This window comes from Schistocerca nitens, chromosome 5 (assembly GCF_023898315.1).
Source record: "Schistocerca nitens isolate TAMUIC-IGC-003100 chromosome 5, iqSchNite1.1, whole genome shotgun sequence".
NCBI classification, from domain to species: Eukaryota; Metazoa; Arthropoda; class Insecta; order Orthoptera; family Acrididae; genus Schistocerca; species Schistocerca nitens.
In genome coordinates this window covers 596,987,444-597,007,128 of record NC_064618.1, presented here as the reverse complement: position 1 = coordinate 597,007,128, position 19,685 = coordinate 596,987,444, and the positions used below count along the sequence as shown (strand labels likewise).

Here is a 19,685-nt window from a genome sequence, read left to right as displayed (position 1 = left end):
TGTTTCGGTGGCGCGACCGCCGCGCCCCCATCAACTCCCCAATCACAGGACCCCAGACCGTGATCAGCTGCAATCCACAGCCTTCATTGAGGGTAGCGTCCAATATTTTGATCTCTATTGCTTCGTTTATTGCTCTATCCCAGAAGCCGTTGATCCGTTTAATAATAAAAGTTCCGTCGAACGCATTTCTGTGTCGGTTTTCCAGTGCGTGTTCCGCTACAGCTTACTTTGCATGGCAGCGGTCAGCAGTGCGGGCAGTCTGACTGACATAAAACTGCCGACACCCGCACCGTATTTTGTATATTCCATGTGTTCTGAGGCTTACATCGTCTTTCACAGGCTTCATTAGTTGCCCCATCTTGACGGGGGCCTGAAAACTGTTAATTTTTAGTCTCTTCAGAAGCCTGATAATCTTTCCTGTTATTGAGCCACAAAACGGTAAAAACGCATTCTTATTCGTGTCTAGGAGTTCATTCTTTCCGCGAGCTATACGAGATTGGAATAATAGAGTATTGTGAAGGTGGTTCGATGAATCCTCTGCCAGACACTTAAATGTGATTTGCAGAGTATCCTTGTAGATGTAGATGTAGATGTCTTCTTCGAAGGCCTTCTGCTTTCGTGAATTAGACGAAGGTCCTTGCGGAATTTGTCTGTTGTTGTAACCGTTTTCCTTGAAAGCTTTATGTAAGTGATCCAGCTCCCGTGGCAGGTTTTCGTGGACAGTTAATCACTTCCCGCGGCTAGAAACCCGAGAATATTTTGTTGATGGATATTGCCGCACGAGCATGCACCTAATATAATATAAAAAAGGTATTCGCATGTACTGGAACGTAGCATCCCCGATAGCAAAATAATATGCATAAATCTCTTCCAACTATACTGTCTCAGTTAAGCACATTATAGGCAGTAGGTACCTATTATGAAATGGTAACATTAGTCTGTTTGCTGATTAAGTTACTCAATAGCTATGAGTTTTGTTTTATAAGAAATTATACTTCGTTTGCTCTAAATCCCCAAAGCTCACATCCTGGCCACACGCTTGTTTATGTGATGCATGTTACAGGAAATCGGGTCAAACTTCAGCTGAAAAAAATGGCTCTGAGCACTATGCGACTTAACTTCTGAGGTCATCAGTGGCCTAGAACTTAGAACTAGTTAAACCTAACTAACCTAAGTACATCACACACATCCATGCCCGAGGTAGGATTCGAACCTGCGACCGTAGCGGTCGCTCGGTTCCAGACTGTAGGGCCTAGAACCGCACGGCCACTCCGGCCAGCAAACTTCATCTGAAGCCGAGAATAAAACGTTATACAGGTTGTAACGGTTATAAATGCAGATACTTTTATTTGTGGTACTTTAATAAGCAGACACATCAGTGTGTTGGTTATTTTTCTCTGTGTCGAACGGTCTTAGCGCAAACAAAAAAAAAAATGGTTCAAATGGCTCTGAGCACTAAGGGACGTAACATCTATGGTCATCAGTCCCCTAGAACTTAGAACTACTTAAACCTAACTAACCTAAGGACATCACACAACACCCAGTCATCACGAGGCAGAGAAAATCCCTGACCCCGCCGGGAATCGAACGCGGGATAGCGCAAACACTGCACAAAATTTACTACATGATGTTTTCTGCACTGTCGTAACTGCACCACTAAGTGGACTAATCCTGACGGTACAGACTAACCGTTTTGTATCCGCGTGTCCACAGTTTAATACCTGACCTCTTGTGCAGGGGAAAACAAGCATTAATAGCTTTTTCTTGTAAGTACTACTCAATCTAAAAACATACAGCTTGTAATAGCTATAGTTATTAGTCTGCAGATGTAAATCTAATGTTGTTCAACACACCGTGCACTCATAAAGTTCATCTCTTGGAACAAATATAAAGTTAACTAATTTATTTTCTGTTTGTTTGTTCATACACATCCCCAGTCCTCGTTCACACTGAAATCACCACACCACAATACCATAGCACGCCGCTAGAGGAGGTAAAAGCAAATATTGCAGCCTACCTTAATTTTATCATTAGGCTGAAACATTTGGTTTTGGTTTCTCTAGATGCCTGCTACAGTACTGTGGGGAGGGGATTTCAGTGTGTACCAGGACTTCAGACGCGTACGAGCAAACAAACAGGAAATTAATTACGTAACTTTATTTTTCGAGGTGATAATTAAAACTTCATGACCATTGATCCTATGTTTTCGCTGGTTTAAGAGCTGCTTCTCAGTCCTTCATTTTAATTGATTTTCAGTCACTGCGGTGTGTTAGTGAGCTGGTAATTCTGTATCAAACAACAGATAATGTTATTCACACTCAGAATACACGAACCAACGATTCTGTAAGGCATTTTCGAGAACTCAGCACCTTTAAACGGGAATTAAAAGCAATAAAAAAAGCCTACAGTATTTAGCAGCTTAAGCAAGCAGAAACGCGTGGAAAAAAAGGTTCCAAATATTTTAGTAAAGCGCAAGGACAGCGTGTAATTTATAGGCAATTTCCGCTCGCAATTATACGGGAGTGTTAGCGAGCTCTCTGGCAGCGCCGTGTATGCAATAAGAGCAACACATTCTCAACTGCGCGCCGCCGAGCCGCCTGGAATTAGGCTATAAATTGCGGTGCGCGACTCGTGTGGGGGCAGATCTCGCGCAGACTCCGCGTTAAGAGCCGCCGTGCTGCGGCCGCACACCTCCTCCACTTCCGGCTCGCCGTAGCAGGTGACGCTCCATCGCCGCACCGCCCCGTGATTTCCTTGCTGGAGAGTCGCCAGCCGCTGCGGCCATAGCACATGCCTCTGTGTTTCACGCTACGGCCGATACCATGTGCACTATGATTTCATTTGTGCGTGCGTTTTAGGTTTAATCCACTTTATATACTACTGGGCATTAAAATTGCTACACCACGAAGATGACGTGCTACAGACGCGAAGTTTAACCGACAGGAAGAAGATGCTGTGATATGCAAATGATTAGCTTTTCAGAGCATTCACACAAGGTTGGCGCCGGTGGCGACACCTACAACCTCTTGACATGACGAAAGTTTCCAACCGATTTTTCATACAAAAACAGCAGTTGACCGGCGTTGCCCGGTGAAGCGTTGTTGCGATGCCTCGTGTAAGGAGGATAAATGCGTACCATCACGTTCACCACTTTGATAAAGGGCGGATTGTAACCTATCGCGATTGCGGTTTATCGTATCGCGACGTTACTGCTCGCGTTGGTCGAGATCTAATGACTGTTAGCAGAATATGGAATCGGTGCGTTCAGGAGGGGAATACGAAACGCCGTGCTGGATCCCAACGGCCTCGTATCACTAGCAGTCGAGATGAGAGGCAACTTATCCGCATGGCTGTAACGGATCGTGCAGCCACGTCTCGATCCCTGAGTCAACAGGTGGGGACATTTGCAAGCCAACAACCATTTGTACGAACGGTTCGATGACGTTTGCAGCAGCGTGGACTATCAGCTCGGAGACCGTGGCTGCGGTTACCCTTGACGCTGCAGCCTTGACTCTGCATCGCATCAGGAGCGCCTGCGATGGTGTACTAACGACGAACCTGGGTGTACGAATGGCAAAACGTCATTTTTTCAGATGAATCCAGGTTCTGTTTACAGCATCATGATGGTCGCATACGTGTTTGGCGACACTGCGGTGAACGCACATTGGAAGCGTGATGGTATTGGGTGCCATTGGCTACACGTCTCTGTCACCTCTTGTTCGCAGTGACGGCACTTTGAACAGTGGACGTTACATTTCAGATGTGTTACGACCCGTGGCTCTACCCTTCATTCGATCCCTGCGAAACCCTACATTTCAGCAGGAGAATTCACGACCACATGTTGCAGGTCCTGTACAGGCCTTTCTCGATACAGAAAATGTTCGACTGCTGCCCTGGCCAGCACATTCTCCAGATCTCTCACCAATAGAAAACGTCAGGCTCGTCACAATAAGCCAGTCACTACTCTTCAACTGTGGTATCGTGTTGAAGCTGCATGGGCAGCTGTACCTGTACACGCCATCCAAGCTTTGTTAGACACAATGCCCAGGCGTATCAAGGCCGTTATTACAGCCAGAGGTGGTTGTTCTGGGTACTGATTTCTCAGGACCTGTGCACCCAAATTGCATGAAAATGTAATCACATGTCAGTTCTAGTATATTATATTTGTCCAATGAATACCCGTTTATCATCTGCATTTCTTCTTGGTGTATCAATATTAATGGCCAGTAATGTACCTACGGATTCGCGCAGGTCTTTGTAGGGTGAGTTGCTGCTTTGTTTGGGCTCAACCACTCCTTTCTTTTCCTTCTGTTACCATAAAGACGCCATTTCTCGTCACTAGTAATGAAACATGATAGGAATGGTCGGTGTCGTTCACGATCCAGTTGATGACGAGCAAGCAGCTCTGCCGCTGCACATAGGGCCTTTCGCTGATTTCTATGATTTTCGTTTAGAGCATGCGATACCCGTACACACGATTTCTGAACCTTCCCTACTGCATGCAAATGTCGCACGATGATGGAATGATCACAGTTCACCAATTTGCAAGTTCTCAATTACAAAGACGTGGATCATTGTAATGCGTTTAAACGATCTTCATGAGACCCCAATGATCTTCCAGAAAGCCGGCCGGCATGGTCGAGCGGTTCTAGGCGCTAGAGTCTGGAACGGCTCGACCGCTACGGTCGCAGGTTTGAATCCTGCCTCGGGCATGGATAAGGGTGAGGTCCTTAGGTTAGTTAGGTTTAATTAGTTCTAAGCTCTAGGGGACTGATGACCTCAGAAGTTAAAACCCATAGTGCTCATTGCCATTTGAACCATTTTCTTCCAGAAAGCGGGGAGTCACTAATCACAACGAACCTCCTTAAAACGAGAAAACCATTTTCTTTCTGTGCTCTGTCCAGTGACACTATCGTCGTACATGGCGCAAAATGTTTCTCGCTGCTGTCGCCCCTCTACTGAACTGAAACAGAAGAATAAGTCGGAAATATTCAGATTTTATCCATGTGGAACTCCATTTTCTAGCGTCTACTACTCCACTCACTATCATCAAATGACAAAATGACAATACGTAAACCCAAACAGCAACAGCGAACTGCGAATAAAATATGAGAGTCAGTATATATACTCAAAGCAGTCGAATTACCAAATGCAAAATTAAAAACGCTACGAAGTTACGTAGCAACAATAAGTAATATTCACATTATCATGTAACACCTGTTTGGATCGAATGATCAAATGATACGAGGATGGAAAAGCTTTGATCCTCCAGTGATTACTCCGAACGCCGCTAATCACATAGTGATCACCCGAAAAAGGGAAGATGGACCGTAAAATTCAATGTTTACTTGATACAAAGTTTGTTGTATATACGCAGAAATTAGGCACTGAACGAAAAGATAAATATTTTTGCTTCCGAAACCATCAGACTATAAACTGCATTTAATGGCCACATGCCCGCATCCCGTGGTCGTGCGGTAGCGTTCTCGCTTCCCACGCCCGGGAGGGTTCGATTCCCGGCGGGGTCAGGGATTTTCTCTGCCTCGTGATGGCTGGGTGTTGTGTGATGTCCTTAGGTTAGTTAAGTTTAAGTAGTTCTAAGTTCTAGGGGACTGATGACCATGGATGTTAAGTCCCATAGTGCTCAGAGCCAATGGCCACATTCTTAAACAAGTGTCCTATTTCAGATATCTCGTATGTGATATCAACTGCTAATGTAAGGAAGGCCTAAGCCAAAAAGTTAATACGTCTCAGCAAGTATGTGAGACTGTTGAACTAGCCAACATCATCTGCAAAATAAAGAAGCAGACAGACAAGAACAAAATTTTACAATGTAATGGCAGTTTTTTTCCTACTCAACGGAAGTGAGCGTTTTACTCTTACAGAGAAAGTTTAGTTAAGAATATAGACTCTAAGAGGAGTGGGCCGAACAGGAATACACTCCTGGAAATGGAAAAAAGAACACATTGACACCGGTGTGTCAGACCCACCATACTTGCTCCGGACACTGCGAGAGGGCTGTACAAGCAATGATCACACGCACGGCACAGCGGACACACCAGGAACCGCGGTGTTGGCCGTCGAATGGCGCTAGCTGCGCAGCATTTGTGCACCGCCGCCGTCAGTGTCAGCCAGTTTGCCGTGGCATACGGAGCTCCATCGCAGTCTTTAACACTGGCAGCATGCCGCGACAGCGTGGACGTGAACCGTATGTGCAGTTGACGGACTTTGAGCGAGGGCGTATAGTGGGCATGCGGGAGGCCGGGTGGACGTACCGCCGAATTGCTCAACACGTGGGGCGTGAGGTCTCCACAGTACATCGATGTTGTCGCCAGTGGTCGGCGGAAGGTGCACGTGCCCGTCGACCTGGGACCGGACCGCAGCGACGCACGGATGCACGCCAAGACCGTAGGATCCTACGCAGTGCCGTAGGGGACCGCACCGCCACTTCCCAGCAAATTAGGGACACTGTTGCTCCTGGGGTATGGGCGAGGACCATTCGCAACCGTCTCCATGAAGCTGGGCTACGGTACCGCACACCGTTAGGCCGTCTTCCTCTCACGCCCCAACATCGTGCAGCCCGCCTACAGTGGTGTCGCGACAGGCGTGAATGGAGGGACGAATGGAGACGTGTCGTCTTCAACGATGAGAGTCGCTTCTGCCTTGGTGCCAATGATGGTCGTATGCGTGTTTGGCGCCGTGCAGGTGAGCGCCACAATCAGGACTGCATACGACCGAGGCACACAGGGCCAACACCCGGCATCATGGTGTGGGGAGCGATCTCCTACACTGGCCGTACACCACTGGTGATCGTCGAGGGGACACTGAATAGTGCACGGTACATCCAAACCGTCATCGAACCCATCGTTCCACCATTCCTAGACCGGCAAGGGAACTTGCTGTTCGAACAGGACAATGCACGTCCGCATGTATCCCGTGCCACCCAACGTGCTCTAGAAGGTGTAAGTCAACTACCCTGGCCAGCAAGATCTCCGGATCTGTCCCCCATTGAGCATGTTTGGGACTGGATGAAGCGTCGTCTCACGCGGTCTGCACGTCCAGCACGAACGCTGGTCCAACTGAGGCGCCAGGTGGAAATGGCATGGCAAGCCGTTCCACAGGACTACATCCAGCATCTCTACGATCGTCTCCATGGGAGAATAGCAGCCTGCATTGCTGCGAAAGGTGGATATACACTGTACTAGTGCCGACATTGTGCATGCTCTGTTGCCTGTGTCTATGTGCCTGTGGTTCTGTCAGTGTGATCATGTGATGTATCTGACCCCAGGAATGTGTCAATAAAGTTTCCCCTTCCTGGGACAATGAATTCACGGTGTTCTTATTTCAATTTCCAGGAGTGTATATCAGACACGGAGACAGTCGACGGGTGCAAAATGCGTGTTCCATAAATCAGAACATCTCAAAATGCCAAGTGAACACAGCACATTGACAGAATGGCGGCTCTGAGATGCTCCAAGTAAATGATGCTTCACCAGTCCGCTGGAAAGGGATCAGGCTCCCTGAAATGGTGAAGTTATCAATAACGGGTATAAATTCCCTTCACGTCTACAGTCACAAATTTTTTTGTCATAAGACAACCGGTTTCGGTCTATAATGACCGCCTTCAGATCTGTTTTATAAAAGCATGTCCTAATGTTTAGCGCTGATTTTTTGTTTAGCATTAGACGATGTCACTAAGGCTCCAGCAATTAGGGTATGTCTTTATGAAACAGATCTGAAGATGGTCATTATACACCGAAACCGGTAGTCTGATGACAAAAAATTTGTGAGCATAGACGTGAACTGAAGGAAATTTATTCTCTATTCGGTTTCCTGTTCAATTCGCGACCATGTCGCAGCTCGTGAAAATAACGAGTATGTCACATGAATCCAGAACAAGCATTTTTATAGCAGTATAAGAAAGAATATCCCTTCTACGTACAGTAAAAATGGGAAAATTAGCGTTGTTTATGCGCTCTCGTGGAATCCTATGTAGACAGGAGGCACTTACGCCTCATTTGTAAGATGAGTAGTGTGTATGACGGGTGAAAAAATATTCGTTTTGAACTGTTCTGTCTCTACCGTTTCAAGTTGCTAATGCAACAACCCAACCACAGTGAAAAAAGTGTTAGTAAATAGAACTTGCTAGACCACTAGAGATGAGGCCAAGATTCTACTTTGAAAAGCAACTTCGGTTTGTTAGCTAGCAGTGGATGAATGTTTAGTATTAATGAGGCTTCCTAGATAAGTGGACAGAACCACAATTACTTGCACAGTCGTCTACTTTTGGGTCCATGGATACTTAGGTAAACTTTGGTGTTGCCGTAGATAATGACAGAATATCAATGTTATCCGCGTTTGAAGCTTTCATTTCGTCTCCTTCAATTTTTAGTTCCTTTTCAGAAATAATCCTTAGTTTCCTACACTACATGCTCTTGCTACAGGCACAGTTACATGAGAGGGAGGCTACAACAGTACCTCATTTCCATATTAACCATTTGCCAATTTTCCTGTCGTTCGCCTCTTATACACTCCTGGAAATTGAAATAAGAACACCGTGAATTCATTGTCCCAGGAAGGGGAAACTTTATTGACACATTCCTGGGGTCAGATACATCACATGATCACACTGACAGAACCACAGGCACATAGACACAGGCAACAGAGCATGCACAATGTCGGCACTAGTACAGTGTATATCCACCTTTCGCAGCAATGCAGGCTGCTATTCTCCCATGGAGACGATCGTAGAGATGCTGGATGTAGTCCTGTGGAACGGCTTGCCATGCCATTTCCACCTGGCGCCTCAGTTGGACCAGCGTTCGTGCTGGACGTGCAGACCGCGTGAGACGACGCTTCATCCAGTCCCAAACATGCTCAATGGGGGACAGATCCGGAGATCTTGCTGGCCAGGGTAGTTGACTTACACCTTCTAGAGCACGTTGGGTGGCACGGGATACATGCGGACGTGCATTGTCCTGTTCGAACAGCAAGTTCCCTTGCCGGTCTAGGAATGGTGGAACGATGGGTTCGATGACGGTTTGGATGTACCGTGCACTATTCAGTGTCCCCTCGACGATCACCAGTGGTGTACGGCCAGTGTAGGAGATCGCTCCCCACACCATGATGCCGGGTGTTGGCCCTGTGTGCCTCGGTCGTATGCAGTCCTGATTGTGGCGCTCACCTGCACGGCGCCAAACACGCATACGACCATCATTGGCACCAAGGCAGAAGCGACTCTCATCGCTGAAGACGACACGTCTCCATTCGTCCCTCCATTCACGCCTGTCGCGACACCACTGGAGGCGGGCTGCACGATGTTGGGGCGTGAGCGGAAGACGGCCTAACGGTGTGCGGGACCGTAGCCCAGCTTCATGGAGACGGTTGCGAATGGTCCTCGCCCATACCCCAGGAGCAACAGTGTCCCTAATTTGCTGGGAAGTGGCGGTGCGGTCCCCTACGGCACTGCGTAGGATCCTACGGTCTTGGCGTGCATCCGTGCGTCGCTGCGGTCCGGTCCCAGGTCGACGGGCACGTGCACCTTCCGCCGACCACTGGCGACAACATCGATGTACTGTGGAGACCTCACGCCCCACGTGTTGAGCAATTCGGCGGTACGTCCACCCGGCCTCCCGCATGCCCACTATACGCCCTCGCTCAAAGTCCGTCAACTGCACATACGGTTCACGTCCACGCTGTCGCGGCATGCTACCAGTGTTAAAGACTGCGATGGAGCTCCGTATGCCACGGCAAACTGGCTGACACTGACGGCGGCGGTGCACAAATGCTGCGCAGCTAGCGCCATTCGACGGCCAACACCGCGGTTCCTGGTGTGTCCGCTGTGCCGTGCGTGTGATCATTGCTTGTACAGCCCTCTCGCAGTGTCCGGAGCAAGTATGGTGGGTCTGACACACCGGTGTCAATGTGTTCTTTTTTCCATTTCCAGGAGTGTATGTCGATATATTTTGAAAAACCATGTGTTGCGAAATATCAGAGTAGTTATTTAACTAGGTCTGCAAGAAGTACTGCGCTTTCCAGACATGTGGTGAGTAACGCGCGCCCTTTCTGTGTTGCAGTGGTGGTGACGGATACACAGGCCGTCCAGGGAGGAGTGGCCAAGCTTCCGTGCGACATCGTCCCACCCATCGCCAACGATACGGTCCACCTCGTCATCTGGTACAAAGATGGGCTCAACTCGCCCATTTACAGGTGAGTGAACATCACACAAAAATCGAACAACGCCGTCATCGTCTACCTCACAGGGAAATCCATCAGAGAGCAGTTACGCATGACATAATCCAGTTCCAACAGTACCTTTTCATACAGGCAATGCCTTTTCATAATTTCCATGACACTGAATTTCGCCGTAATAAAATGAATATGAAGTGTTTTCGGACCATTGTCTCTAAAATTTACTATCACTGTTGCCTAGTATACTACGCCCAACTCCACAGATTCCGCTGTTCTAAGGTTCAATCATGATCTAATATACATTTTGTGGGTAGCTTAGTAAGGGACGAAGAAGTACACAGCGTGTCATACCTATGGCGTCATCGACGATGTCATTGGAGATACGCTCTGTGCTTCAGTGTCTCTTACTACACCACTAATGTGGTCGCAGGTCTCACGATTCCATAATGGCATCAGTTGGGAAATGTGCCGGAGTGCAGGTGTAATGTTCCACAGCAACGATATTTTTTTGTTCAAGTGATACAAGAGTGTATGAGAGCCACAGAGACATAACCCAGAGAAACGTGCTGCAACTAATCATTTCTGTAAGGGCCCACACACGTTTCGTCACATTCAGTGCACTGCAGTTGCACCTACTCACAATAACGGAGAAGTTTCTGAGAAGTGGAAACGTTATCAAACAAGTAAAGACCAGCATCTCTCCGGAATGCCTGAGAAATTTATTGATTTATAGCACAATTATAAATCGATCTATGTAAACCATTGGTCAAACATTCCGGTCAGTTCTTACAGACGTCTGCTAGTCCACTTAGCGTAACGAAATAACACTAGAAAGATAACACACCTGCAGTGGGGAAGCGACATACTGCAACACTGTGAGCGCAGTTAACCTTGCAGTATGATTAAAAGCGCCAATCACCTGGCTAGTTCATTTTTAAGAAACTCGTTTCGTTATGATTACTTTAAATAGAAGAATCTTTATTACTTATTAAAATCTGTGGAAGTTAGAAATTTGTGGACACCACTTTATGCTTCCTTCAGCTGAACGTTTATTTCGTTCTATATTTTCTGTGACTGCTTACTTATTTTATTCATAGGTTGATGTCAAATACAAAACATCGTCGCCCAAACATAGATATTTTGCCTACATTGTAAACGCTAATCATTCTCAACATTAGGAGAAAACATTACCATATTTAATGTTGAGGTACGTCAATGAAAACCAGGTGGCGATTTCGTTAAGACACTTCATTCACACTCGTTAGGAGCGGTGTTGAAACCCTTGTCAGTTCATACGAATAAAGGCTTTCTATTATTTCCCTGAATCGACTGAGGTCGACGCATGAATGGTTCCTTTGTGAAAGTGTCAGTTGAGCTTGTGCTCCATCTTTGTTGACACCATCATAGATACGGTGTTAAACCTGAATCTTCCTTTCTTCTTTCTTTCGAGTGTATGGTATCGTTCACACGTGGCTGAGCAATCATAAACGCGCTGTTAGCTGTCTGTTAGTTCATTAATTTTGAACGATTTGTGGATGTGAGTATACTTTGTGTTTGAAGCTCATTGGGAATAATCATTTTGGTATGTTTTACTAACTCTAAATTGTGTTTCATAGCTGTAGCGATAAACTTACATTTTCGCGGTTACGAATATAAAACAATGGTTTTCAGTCTCATTTTATAGGATTTAGGAATACTGCTGTTATTGTCTCTGATTTATCCCTCATCTTCTCTGCACTATACAAACGTGGTGAAACACAAAGGGACAAGAAATAAAACCGTTATTCATGGCATAAAAGTGACTCTATTAGTCATCCTTTCCTAATTTTCTATTCAAATTCACACAAGATACCATTTCTATTGAATAGAAGAAAGAGCTTTGGAGGGTTATGTGTCATAAAAACAAAGATATCTATAGCAGCTAATGGTCCAAAAAGTACAAAATATTTAACAATATTTTTTGTAAGTACTATGCCTTCAAACGTTACGATTTGGGTTAGCTATTAGGTGAATCTGGAGGACAAAATTAAGTTCTTTCTATACATTAATGTAGGAATGTTTAAATGACTTCAATATCCTTTGTATTGCCTTCTTTACCCTTGATGACTGATTAATCTGTTTTAATGCTGTAGATTGCCGCCTCATATAAACGGGCGCTAGCCATACGAATAATCTTTCCAACCTTAGTGAAGGCGGGATAACAGCTTAGTGGAAACGTTTGTTATAACGTGTAACAGCTCGGAATGGTAAGTTATGTATACTCTCTATCGAAAAGTGGGTTAAATGCATTGAATCGTCGAATCAGGTGTAACGTCTCGTTATGAAATAGTTTAAAGAACCAGCATTACGGATGCTTTCTTTGAAGTCGCTCCTGTTCTAAAGTTTGATGCAACCATGAATATCCTTGCAGTATTTATACTGCAGTTACGCACATAATATTTATCCGGACCGAAAAATTCTGGTAAAGCACGTAATTAGGCAGTGAAATAATAAGAACTAGCTTAAAGAGTGATTGGTATTCAATAAGCATCTAGATAACATTCATTAATCACTTCCGAAGTAATGTCGGTTGATAATATAGCTCGTGCCGCAGGTTAGCACCCATTGTCAGCGTAATTAAAGCGAGGCAATGATAGTATCTGTGCAGTTAAAGTGGAAGGACTGACAAAGCATTCTCCTTGGTCCTTGCTGTAAGTGAAATTTCATTTACAAACATTAATCAACTTCGCAGCACGTTTTTCTCGTCCTTAGAGCTTACTGTAGCTTTAGCTGCAAGCTATGTAGCAACATGAACGGTGTATTTCTGAGAACTTCGTCATGTGTTCCTATCTCCTTTTCCAACTGGGATACACAGCAGAATGATTTCTTAGTATCACGGTGCTTTGCTGATATTCACATATTTGTGGAGTAAATTGTCGGTTGAAATCACTGATTATAAGAAATCACCGATCCAGGTAACTACATAAAACAAAATTTAAAAAAAGAGATATGAATGGGAGACTGGAGCATAATGGAATAAATTACAGCTGTGTAGATAGGTTTCGCTTTCAACAAAGAGCTCAATCTCCTACACTGTAGCTGAAAACGTCAATAGAAAACTAGTAAAAGATTTTCAACAAAATTCTTTTCATTAATTTCATACAATCACCAATGTCGTTAATATTCTAATATTCAGTTTTATCGCATTAGTGAATTTCTGTAACGTTTCGGAAAAGTTTTCTTGCAATATTCAATCCTCGCTTGTCGTATATGAAATACCATTTTTTATGTTTTTGTGCAGACAACATCTGAGCAGGGGGGGATATGAAATGGTGAAAGTATAGGAATGGTATTGCCATGTAGTGTGGAACTGCCCACAATGCCAAACACAACGGTAAACAGACATAGAAGACCGACACAGAAAACTGCAGATAAGACCTGCAGAATCCAAAGAGTAACCACAGCTGCCACATCTCGTGTTGATAATGTCGTTCCTCTTAACAGAAGCAAAGTGATGTATTGGAGATTTGTATTAGATGTTACTTGGATCTGTGAAGTTAAATGCAAAGTTGAGTAATCCTTCTGCACAGCGAAAGTATGGGACATAATGTGAATAGATGTTATCTTAAACACAAAGTGATAAACGAAATGACTTGAGTTCGAGAAAAAATCTGTCGTATGTAAATTCCTGATGTAGCATTTACTGGTAACGATTAAGGCTGCTAAGACGGAGGAAGGTGAGATATTGAGAAGTGACATGTGAATTCGAATAAAATTGAAAATACTGAGCACAAATTTTTCAAGGATAAATGAATGTTACTAAAAACAGAAATAAACGCAGTCCGAAAACAAAGGTAGTAGTGATAGAATTTGGTTTTTCCTCTACTATTGCCTCCCACGCGTCACCTTCACCACTAACAAAAGCAGCCTGCAATTAGTAAACATTATTATTATTAATATGTAAATTGTAATTGAAGGAATTTCCTCTGGTAAATTACTGTCATTGGTACGAGATGAAAGAGGTAATCATCTTTGGAGCCGTGACAGTTTTTGTGGTAGGCATATGGATTTGTTTTCAATAAGAAATACCTCCTACTGTGTATTACTCAGCTGAACAATTTTTCCTTCTTCTGCAAATCGTAAATTAAATTGTCTTGAAAACCGCTAGTAAATTAACCGCTTGTTGCAGAAACCCCTCACGTCCACTCTTTAAGGAAATTGAAATTATGTGATCATATGATAGTTTGAGAATACACGCATCGATTTGTGTGAAAACCCTCATATCAGCGGTCAACAGTGGCTCCAGTAGCTGGTGGAAGTTTTCATTTGATGCAGGAACACCTCATGTGTAGCAGATAAGGGCTTTTCATACCTGCATTTTTCCCTGATGTACATTTCAGGATTTTGGCATCAATTGCAAGTGAAGCGTCAGTTAGTGTTGAAGTCAGTCTAAATATAAGGTAGAAGAAGTGCAAAGCGTTACAAACCAATGAGTACTAGAAAAAGAAAGTAGAATTAAAATCACAGAATATGTGAACTATAAAGGTGAAACAGTTAAGCCTAAAGAACAGGGTTTTGATTGCAGGTAAGTAGTTTTCGTTAACAATGCCTGCGAAACTACTATTATTTTTTGGTTTCTCTGTTACTGTTTCTCGTCTTACGAATGCACTGATCTGTTATTATGGGTGCAAGTGGAAATGCATGTCTACTAAAATCACTGTAGTACAGTATGATGAAATTATATTCCAAGTTCTCAAGTTTCGACGCTACAAATCAGCAAGATGGTTACTTGCAGAGTCCAATGCAAGTATGTGTCATTGTAAGGAAACGTCCAAGGTTGTCAGACGGCATTAGCCTACCTGTCAAGAACAAACCCAAAGGTCAAGTACAAATACTGGCTCTCTTGCTCTGATGGCCGTGTTCAAGTCTGCAAGTCTTCATTTTTATCCATGTTTGGTGTTTTTAATGACAGATTGTGGAGATTAAGAGATCGACTAATCTCTGGTAAGTCGCCCCAGAGATATGCGGGGAAAACAGCGGTCAGCAAATGTATATCCAGCTGACGTAACATTGTTGGTTGAGAACCACATAAATATATATCCAATTCATGAATCACATTACACAAATAGAGACTACAAATACTTGGCTTCAGATCATAATGAGAAGAAAATTTCAGTTTGAAATTTGGTGAACCGCAGGTTGATACATTTTGTGTTTTTGAAGAATTAAGTGTGAAAATAAGAATTCCCACCTTAGATGACAATGCAAATCGTGTGGCCGCATTCGTACTACTAATTCATAAAAGAAAAGCTGAAAAGTTCCACAGCATAATTCATCGTGTGCTGAACATATGCAGAGATTCTGAAGATGTTGCCAGAATTTGCGTTGATAAGACGCAAATCTGATGCTTCTAATTATCCCCTTTCAGGATACATTCTATTTGTGTCAGCTTATTTAAAATGTCTTCAATATATACAATTTAAATTCTGGGAAGGCTGTATTCTACACATGTGATGAAACAAAAGCTAAAACGAACCCCAATGAAGCTTACTGCTTTGTCTTAAGTTACATGAATAAATGTGTTGCCAAAAATGTCCTGCATTTCCATATTTTCTATGACGGCTGCGCTGGCCAAAACAAAAATCATTGTGTAATACGACTCATGTTAACATTGACAGCCAAAGAAAGCTTTGATTCAGTCCGTCAATATTTCCCCAGCGGAGGGTACAGCTAGCTGGCTTGTGATAGGCACTTCAGTGTTGCGAAGGGAAACGTGAGAAAGACTGAGAGAGTGAACTTGGTTGGATTATACAGAATTAATCATCTCTTCTAGTTCTAAGAGAGCTTACACGGTGCACATAGCGAATAAAGAACAAATTCGTGCATTCAAACCAAGGTGGCCTGCGCATTACAAGAAGAATGTGGTGTCTGTGAAATCACAAGGAAGGAAAATTCCTCGAGAAAGGAAGCAGCATTCCTCAGTTTCAGACTTTATGGAGTTTTCCTGCAGCAAACTTACTCCTGATGTGGTGAAAACTTGAACTTCATTGGCGGATGCAGGAACATATCTCCAGACTTGCAGATGAGCAAATTCCAGGTATTCCATCACAATCACTTTGCCATCTGAAGCGTCAGCGATTATTGACAAAATATGGCAGATGTAAAAAAAAATAAAACCTTACCTACCTCATTCCGAAGACATCAAGCGGTTCTACAATTATTTACACTCCCAGTCCACGTATGTGGATAAAGAAAAGTGACTGATCCAATACAGTGGTGAAATATTTACTGCTAGTAATGGTTTTACATGAAATTGTTTAATTCACTTAAGTTTATTTACATTTGTTTCAAAAAACCATCAAGATTCAAAACTTGTGGAAAATATGTACATCCCATGTCGTTAATACAGATTAAAACTGGTTCACATTGTGACTCTGCGTGAATAATTATCCAGTTTTTTCCATCCCCTGAAAAATCATTCGTACTGGACATGAGGGGTCTCTGCAACAAGCTACTTTTGTACTGTAGGAAAAATATCACCCTGAAGACGGTACTGTAATTGTTTATTTGATGACACACAACAAGAAGTTCCTTATTCATGCTGATTTCCACATCAACTTAAACGTTATTTTTAGCGTAAGTAAGACATACGTCGTACTTCACTGGACCTTCACCAGATTTCACCAAGAAACGAACAATTCATGCCTCTTATCGCACTGAAGTTGACAACTCTATGACGTGCAGTAAGCAGAGGTCTGCTCCATGCAACTCTGCTCCACATATGCTTGGAATATACTTCCAAAACGATGTCTGGTTGTGGCTGGCGTCAGTAGCCTTATCTTGGTACTTAACTACTGAAAGGACTGTTTGGTTCCAGCTGGTATGTCCACAGCAGAGCAGAGGGTAAATCTGTACTTGATGGTAAATTTAGGGCAGCGTCAATGGCAAAATAGTCATATTCAGCCTTACGGTTGTAATTTTACTAGTTTACCAGTCAGTGCTTATAATGGTATCAAAAGTGTCTAAAATATCGAAATAGTGCGCTGATTTCGATTTATAAAACATAAGTCATAGGAAAGTTACAAGAATTGATAAGGTCCTCCATACTTACAGGTAAAATTAGAGTTTTAGGTGGATCAGTTATCTGCAAGTTAAGAAGGTAAGGTGTTCACTAACAATATAATTCAGCTACAAAAATGTTAGACAAATAACAAATGAAGCTATCGTTCGTCCTAAAATTCGACAAATTAGTGAACGCAACAATAACTAGCTTAATCTGTGTGGAACACGCGTGCTAAATAGTTTTCCTCCGTAGCTTTTATCGGTGCGAGGGAAATGAACTTCATATAGCCCACAAAAATATTTGCATATAACACAAAATAATTTCTAGGTAATTTATTTTCGGAAATAAAATACGCACATTTTTAAGGAATTATTATCTCCCAAGGAAGATGCTTTTAGTCACGAACTGTAGTACGTCGTAATTTTCGTAATATCGTCTTTCGGTCGCAGCTATTCTTCTTTATTTCTCTTTTCTAACGTCTACCCCGTGGGTGGTAGGATATAGCAAATTTAATTTTCATATTTAACTTTGTGATCGGATGCCCCTCATGACGCCACAGTCGTCAAGGTAATCTAAGGAAGGGAAGTTGCGCGCGGCATCTGTCTGTGAGACATGCGAACTTCGTTCTGTGTATTCCCTTATTTTAACAAGTTATGTATCGTATTCTCAGAGAACTTAGGGACCAGCCCACCATTTTCTCCAACAAGCGTGGAAAATCGCTTAAAATCCACACTCAGCCAGGCCACTGTACCGTATCACGGTCGTTAAACCGCTGCGCTGCTTTGAGCCGAGACTTGGTCTGGCAAGCTATAGCGCTGGGCCTTATGCTATACAAGCAAGACTTTCAGCCGCAACCGTAACACTATTTTATTATACATCGGGACGTTTGTCTCTATCACTAAACCAGAAGTAGTGGAGTATATCGTGAAATTCATATGAAATTAGCTACGTTTTTTCAGCAGACGACTTTTGATACATTTGAAGCCAATTCCTAATCCATCACATCGGCATGGCACCGTATGTTACGCGGGGAAAGGAAATTTAACAATATTTTGTAGTATTTTCGTGGACATTCAACGTTAGTATTTATTTATAAGTGAACATTAAATATATATAACACTGTACATCACACTTGCTAATTTCAGTATCTTTCTTTCTCGTTGGAGTCAAGAGAAAAATGTATATTTGCTTGCTTGTGCTCCTAATTACCCTGTTCCTAAATTCATGACCCTATGAGACGTATCTGATGGGCACAATAGGACTGTAGCACTATATATGCCGAAAACCAATTCCCTAAATTTACCCAACCAGGCTTCGTGAAAACAGTGTCGGCTCTCTTTTGACGATACTCCATTACAGTTTCATATAGCTTAGATGCTTCACATCTTAGTTTTATTTCATGTCGCTTCTCATTATTGTCCACAAGTATTTAACGAGTTGTTCCCGTCCGCTTGTAGTTGGATACTGTCCGGTTCTTTCACACGTTTATCAGAATTATTTAGCGTGTCTTCGTATTTGAAGGGAGCTGTCATTCAGTCAGCCAATGGCCTTTCCGCAGTGGTAACACCATTTCTCGTCAGATCACCGAAGTTAAGCGCCGTTGGCAAGTGGGGTGCACTCATCCCTTGTGAGGTAAACTGAGGAGCTCCTTCATTGAGAAGTAGTGGCGCCGGTCTCGTAAAAAGACAGACGGCCGGGAGAGCGATGTACTGACCATATGCACCTCCATAAGCGCATCCAATGACGTCTGTGGGCTGAGGACGCTATGGCGGCCGGTCGGTACCGTCGGGCCTTTATGGACTGTTCGGACGGAGTTTAGTTTTTAGTGTCATTCAGACTACTTGGGGGACAGACTATCAAAGTCATGACGCATTTTCTTACGATCATCCAGCGTCGATAATTTCCTATAGCCAACGTCATCGTCAGCAGGTCCATTGGAGAGTGTCTTTAACACTGAAGTTTTCTGGCAGATTAACACTGCGTGCCGGATCGTGACTCGAACTCGGAATCTCTGCCTTTCATGGACAGGTGCCCTACCGTCTGAGCTACCGAAGCACGATGCGACCCTTCCTCACAGGTTTACTCCCGCTATTACAGGTCGTGAGGCGTGCTTAGGTAGCTCAGTTGATCTCCGGAGTGCTTTCTGCGACACCCCTCGTAGCTGGGTCATCCACGTTAGTAGCAACTGACATGCGTTCCATTCCCCCATTTTACAGATTCGATTCCTCAGCGGTTATACATACACACTTGCAAGAAGACATGCGTCGATGATCTATTGATGCGTCGCCGCCACGCGAGTTTTATCCCGCTGATGTCGAAGGCGATTGCCAGTCTTTGCGAAGACGCACTAGTGCGACAGAGATGGATTAATAATAATAAAAATAAATAAAATAAAAATAAAACAAATATAATTAAAAATCATAAAGAATATCCTTGCATCCTTCTGTCCTGT

General features: G+C 43.6%; 1 protein-coding gene across 2 annotated transcripts in view; it reads left to right on the top strand.

The window, feature by feature from the left end:
• LOC126259988 (nephrin-like) overlaps positions 1-19,685 on the top strand; it is a 666,808-nt gene that overhangs the window by 379,946 nt on the left and 267,177 nt on the right. For both annotated transcript variants that reach the window (XM_049957120.1, XM_049957121.1), the window contains exon 2: positions 10,077-10,209. In XM_049957120.1, coding sequence (XP_049813077.1) covers positions 10,077-10,209 — 133 coding nt within the window. The remainder of the gene's footprint in view (positions 1-10,076; positions 10,210-19,685) is intronic.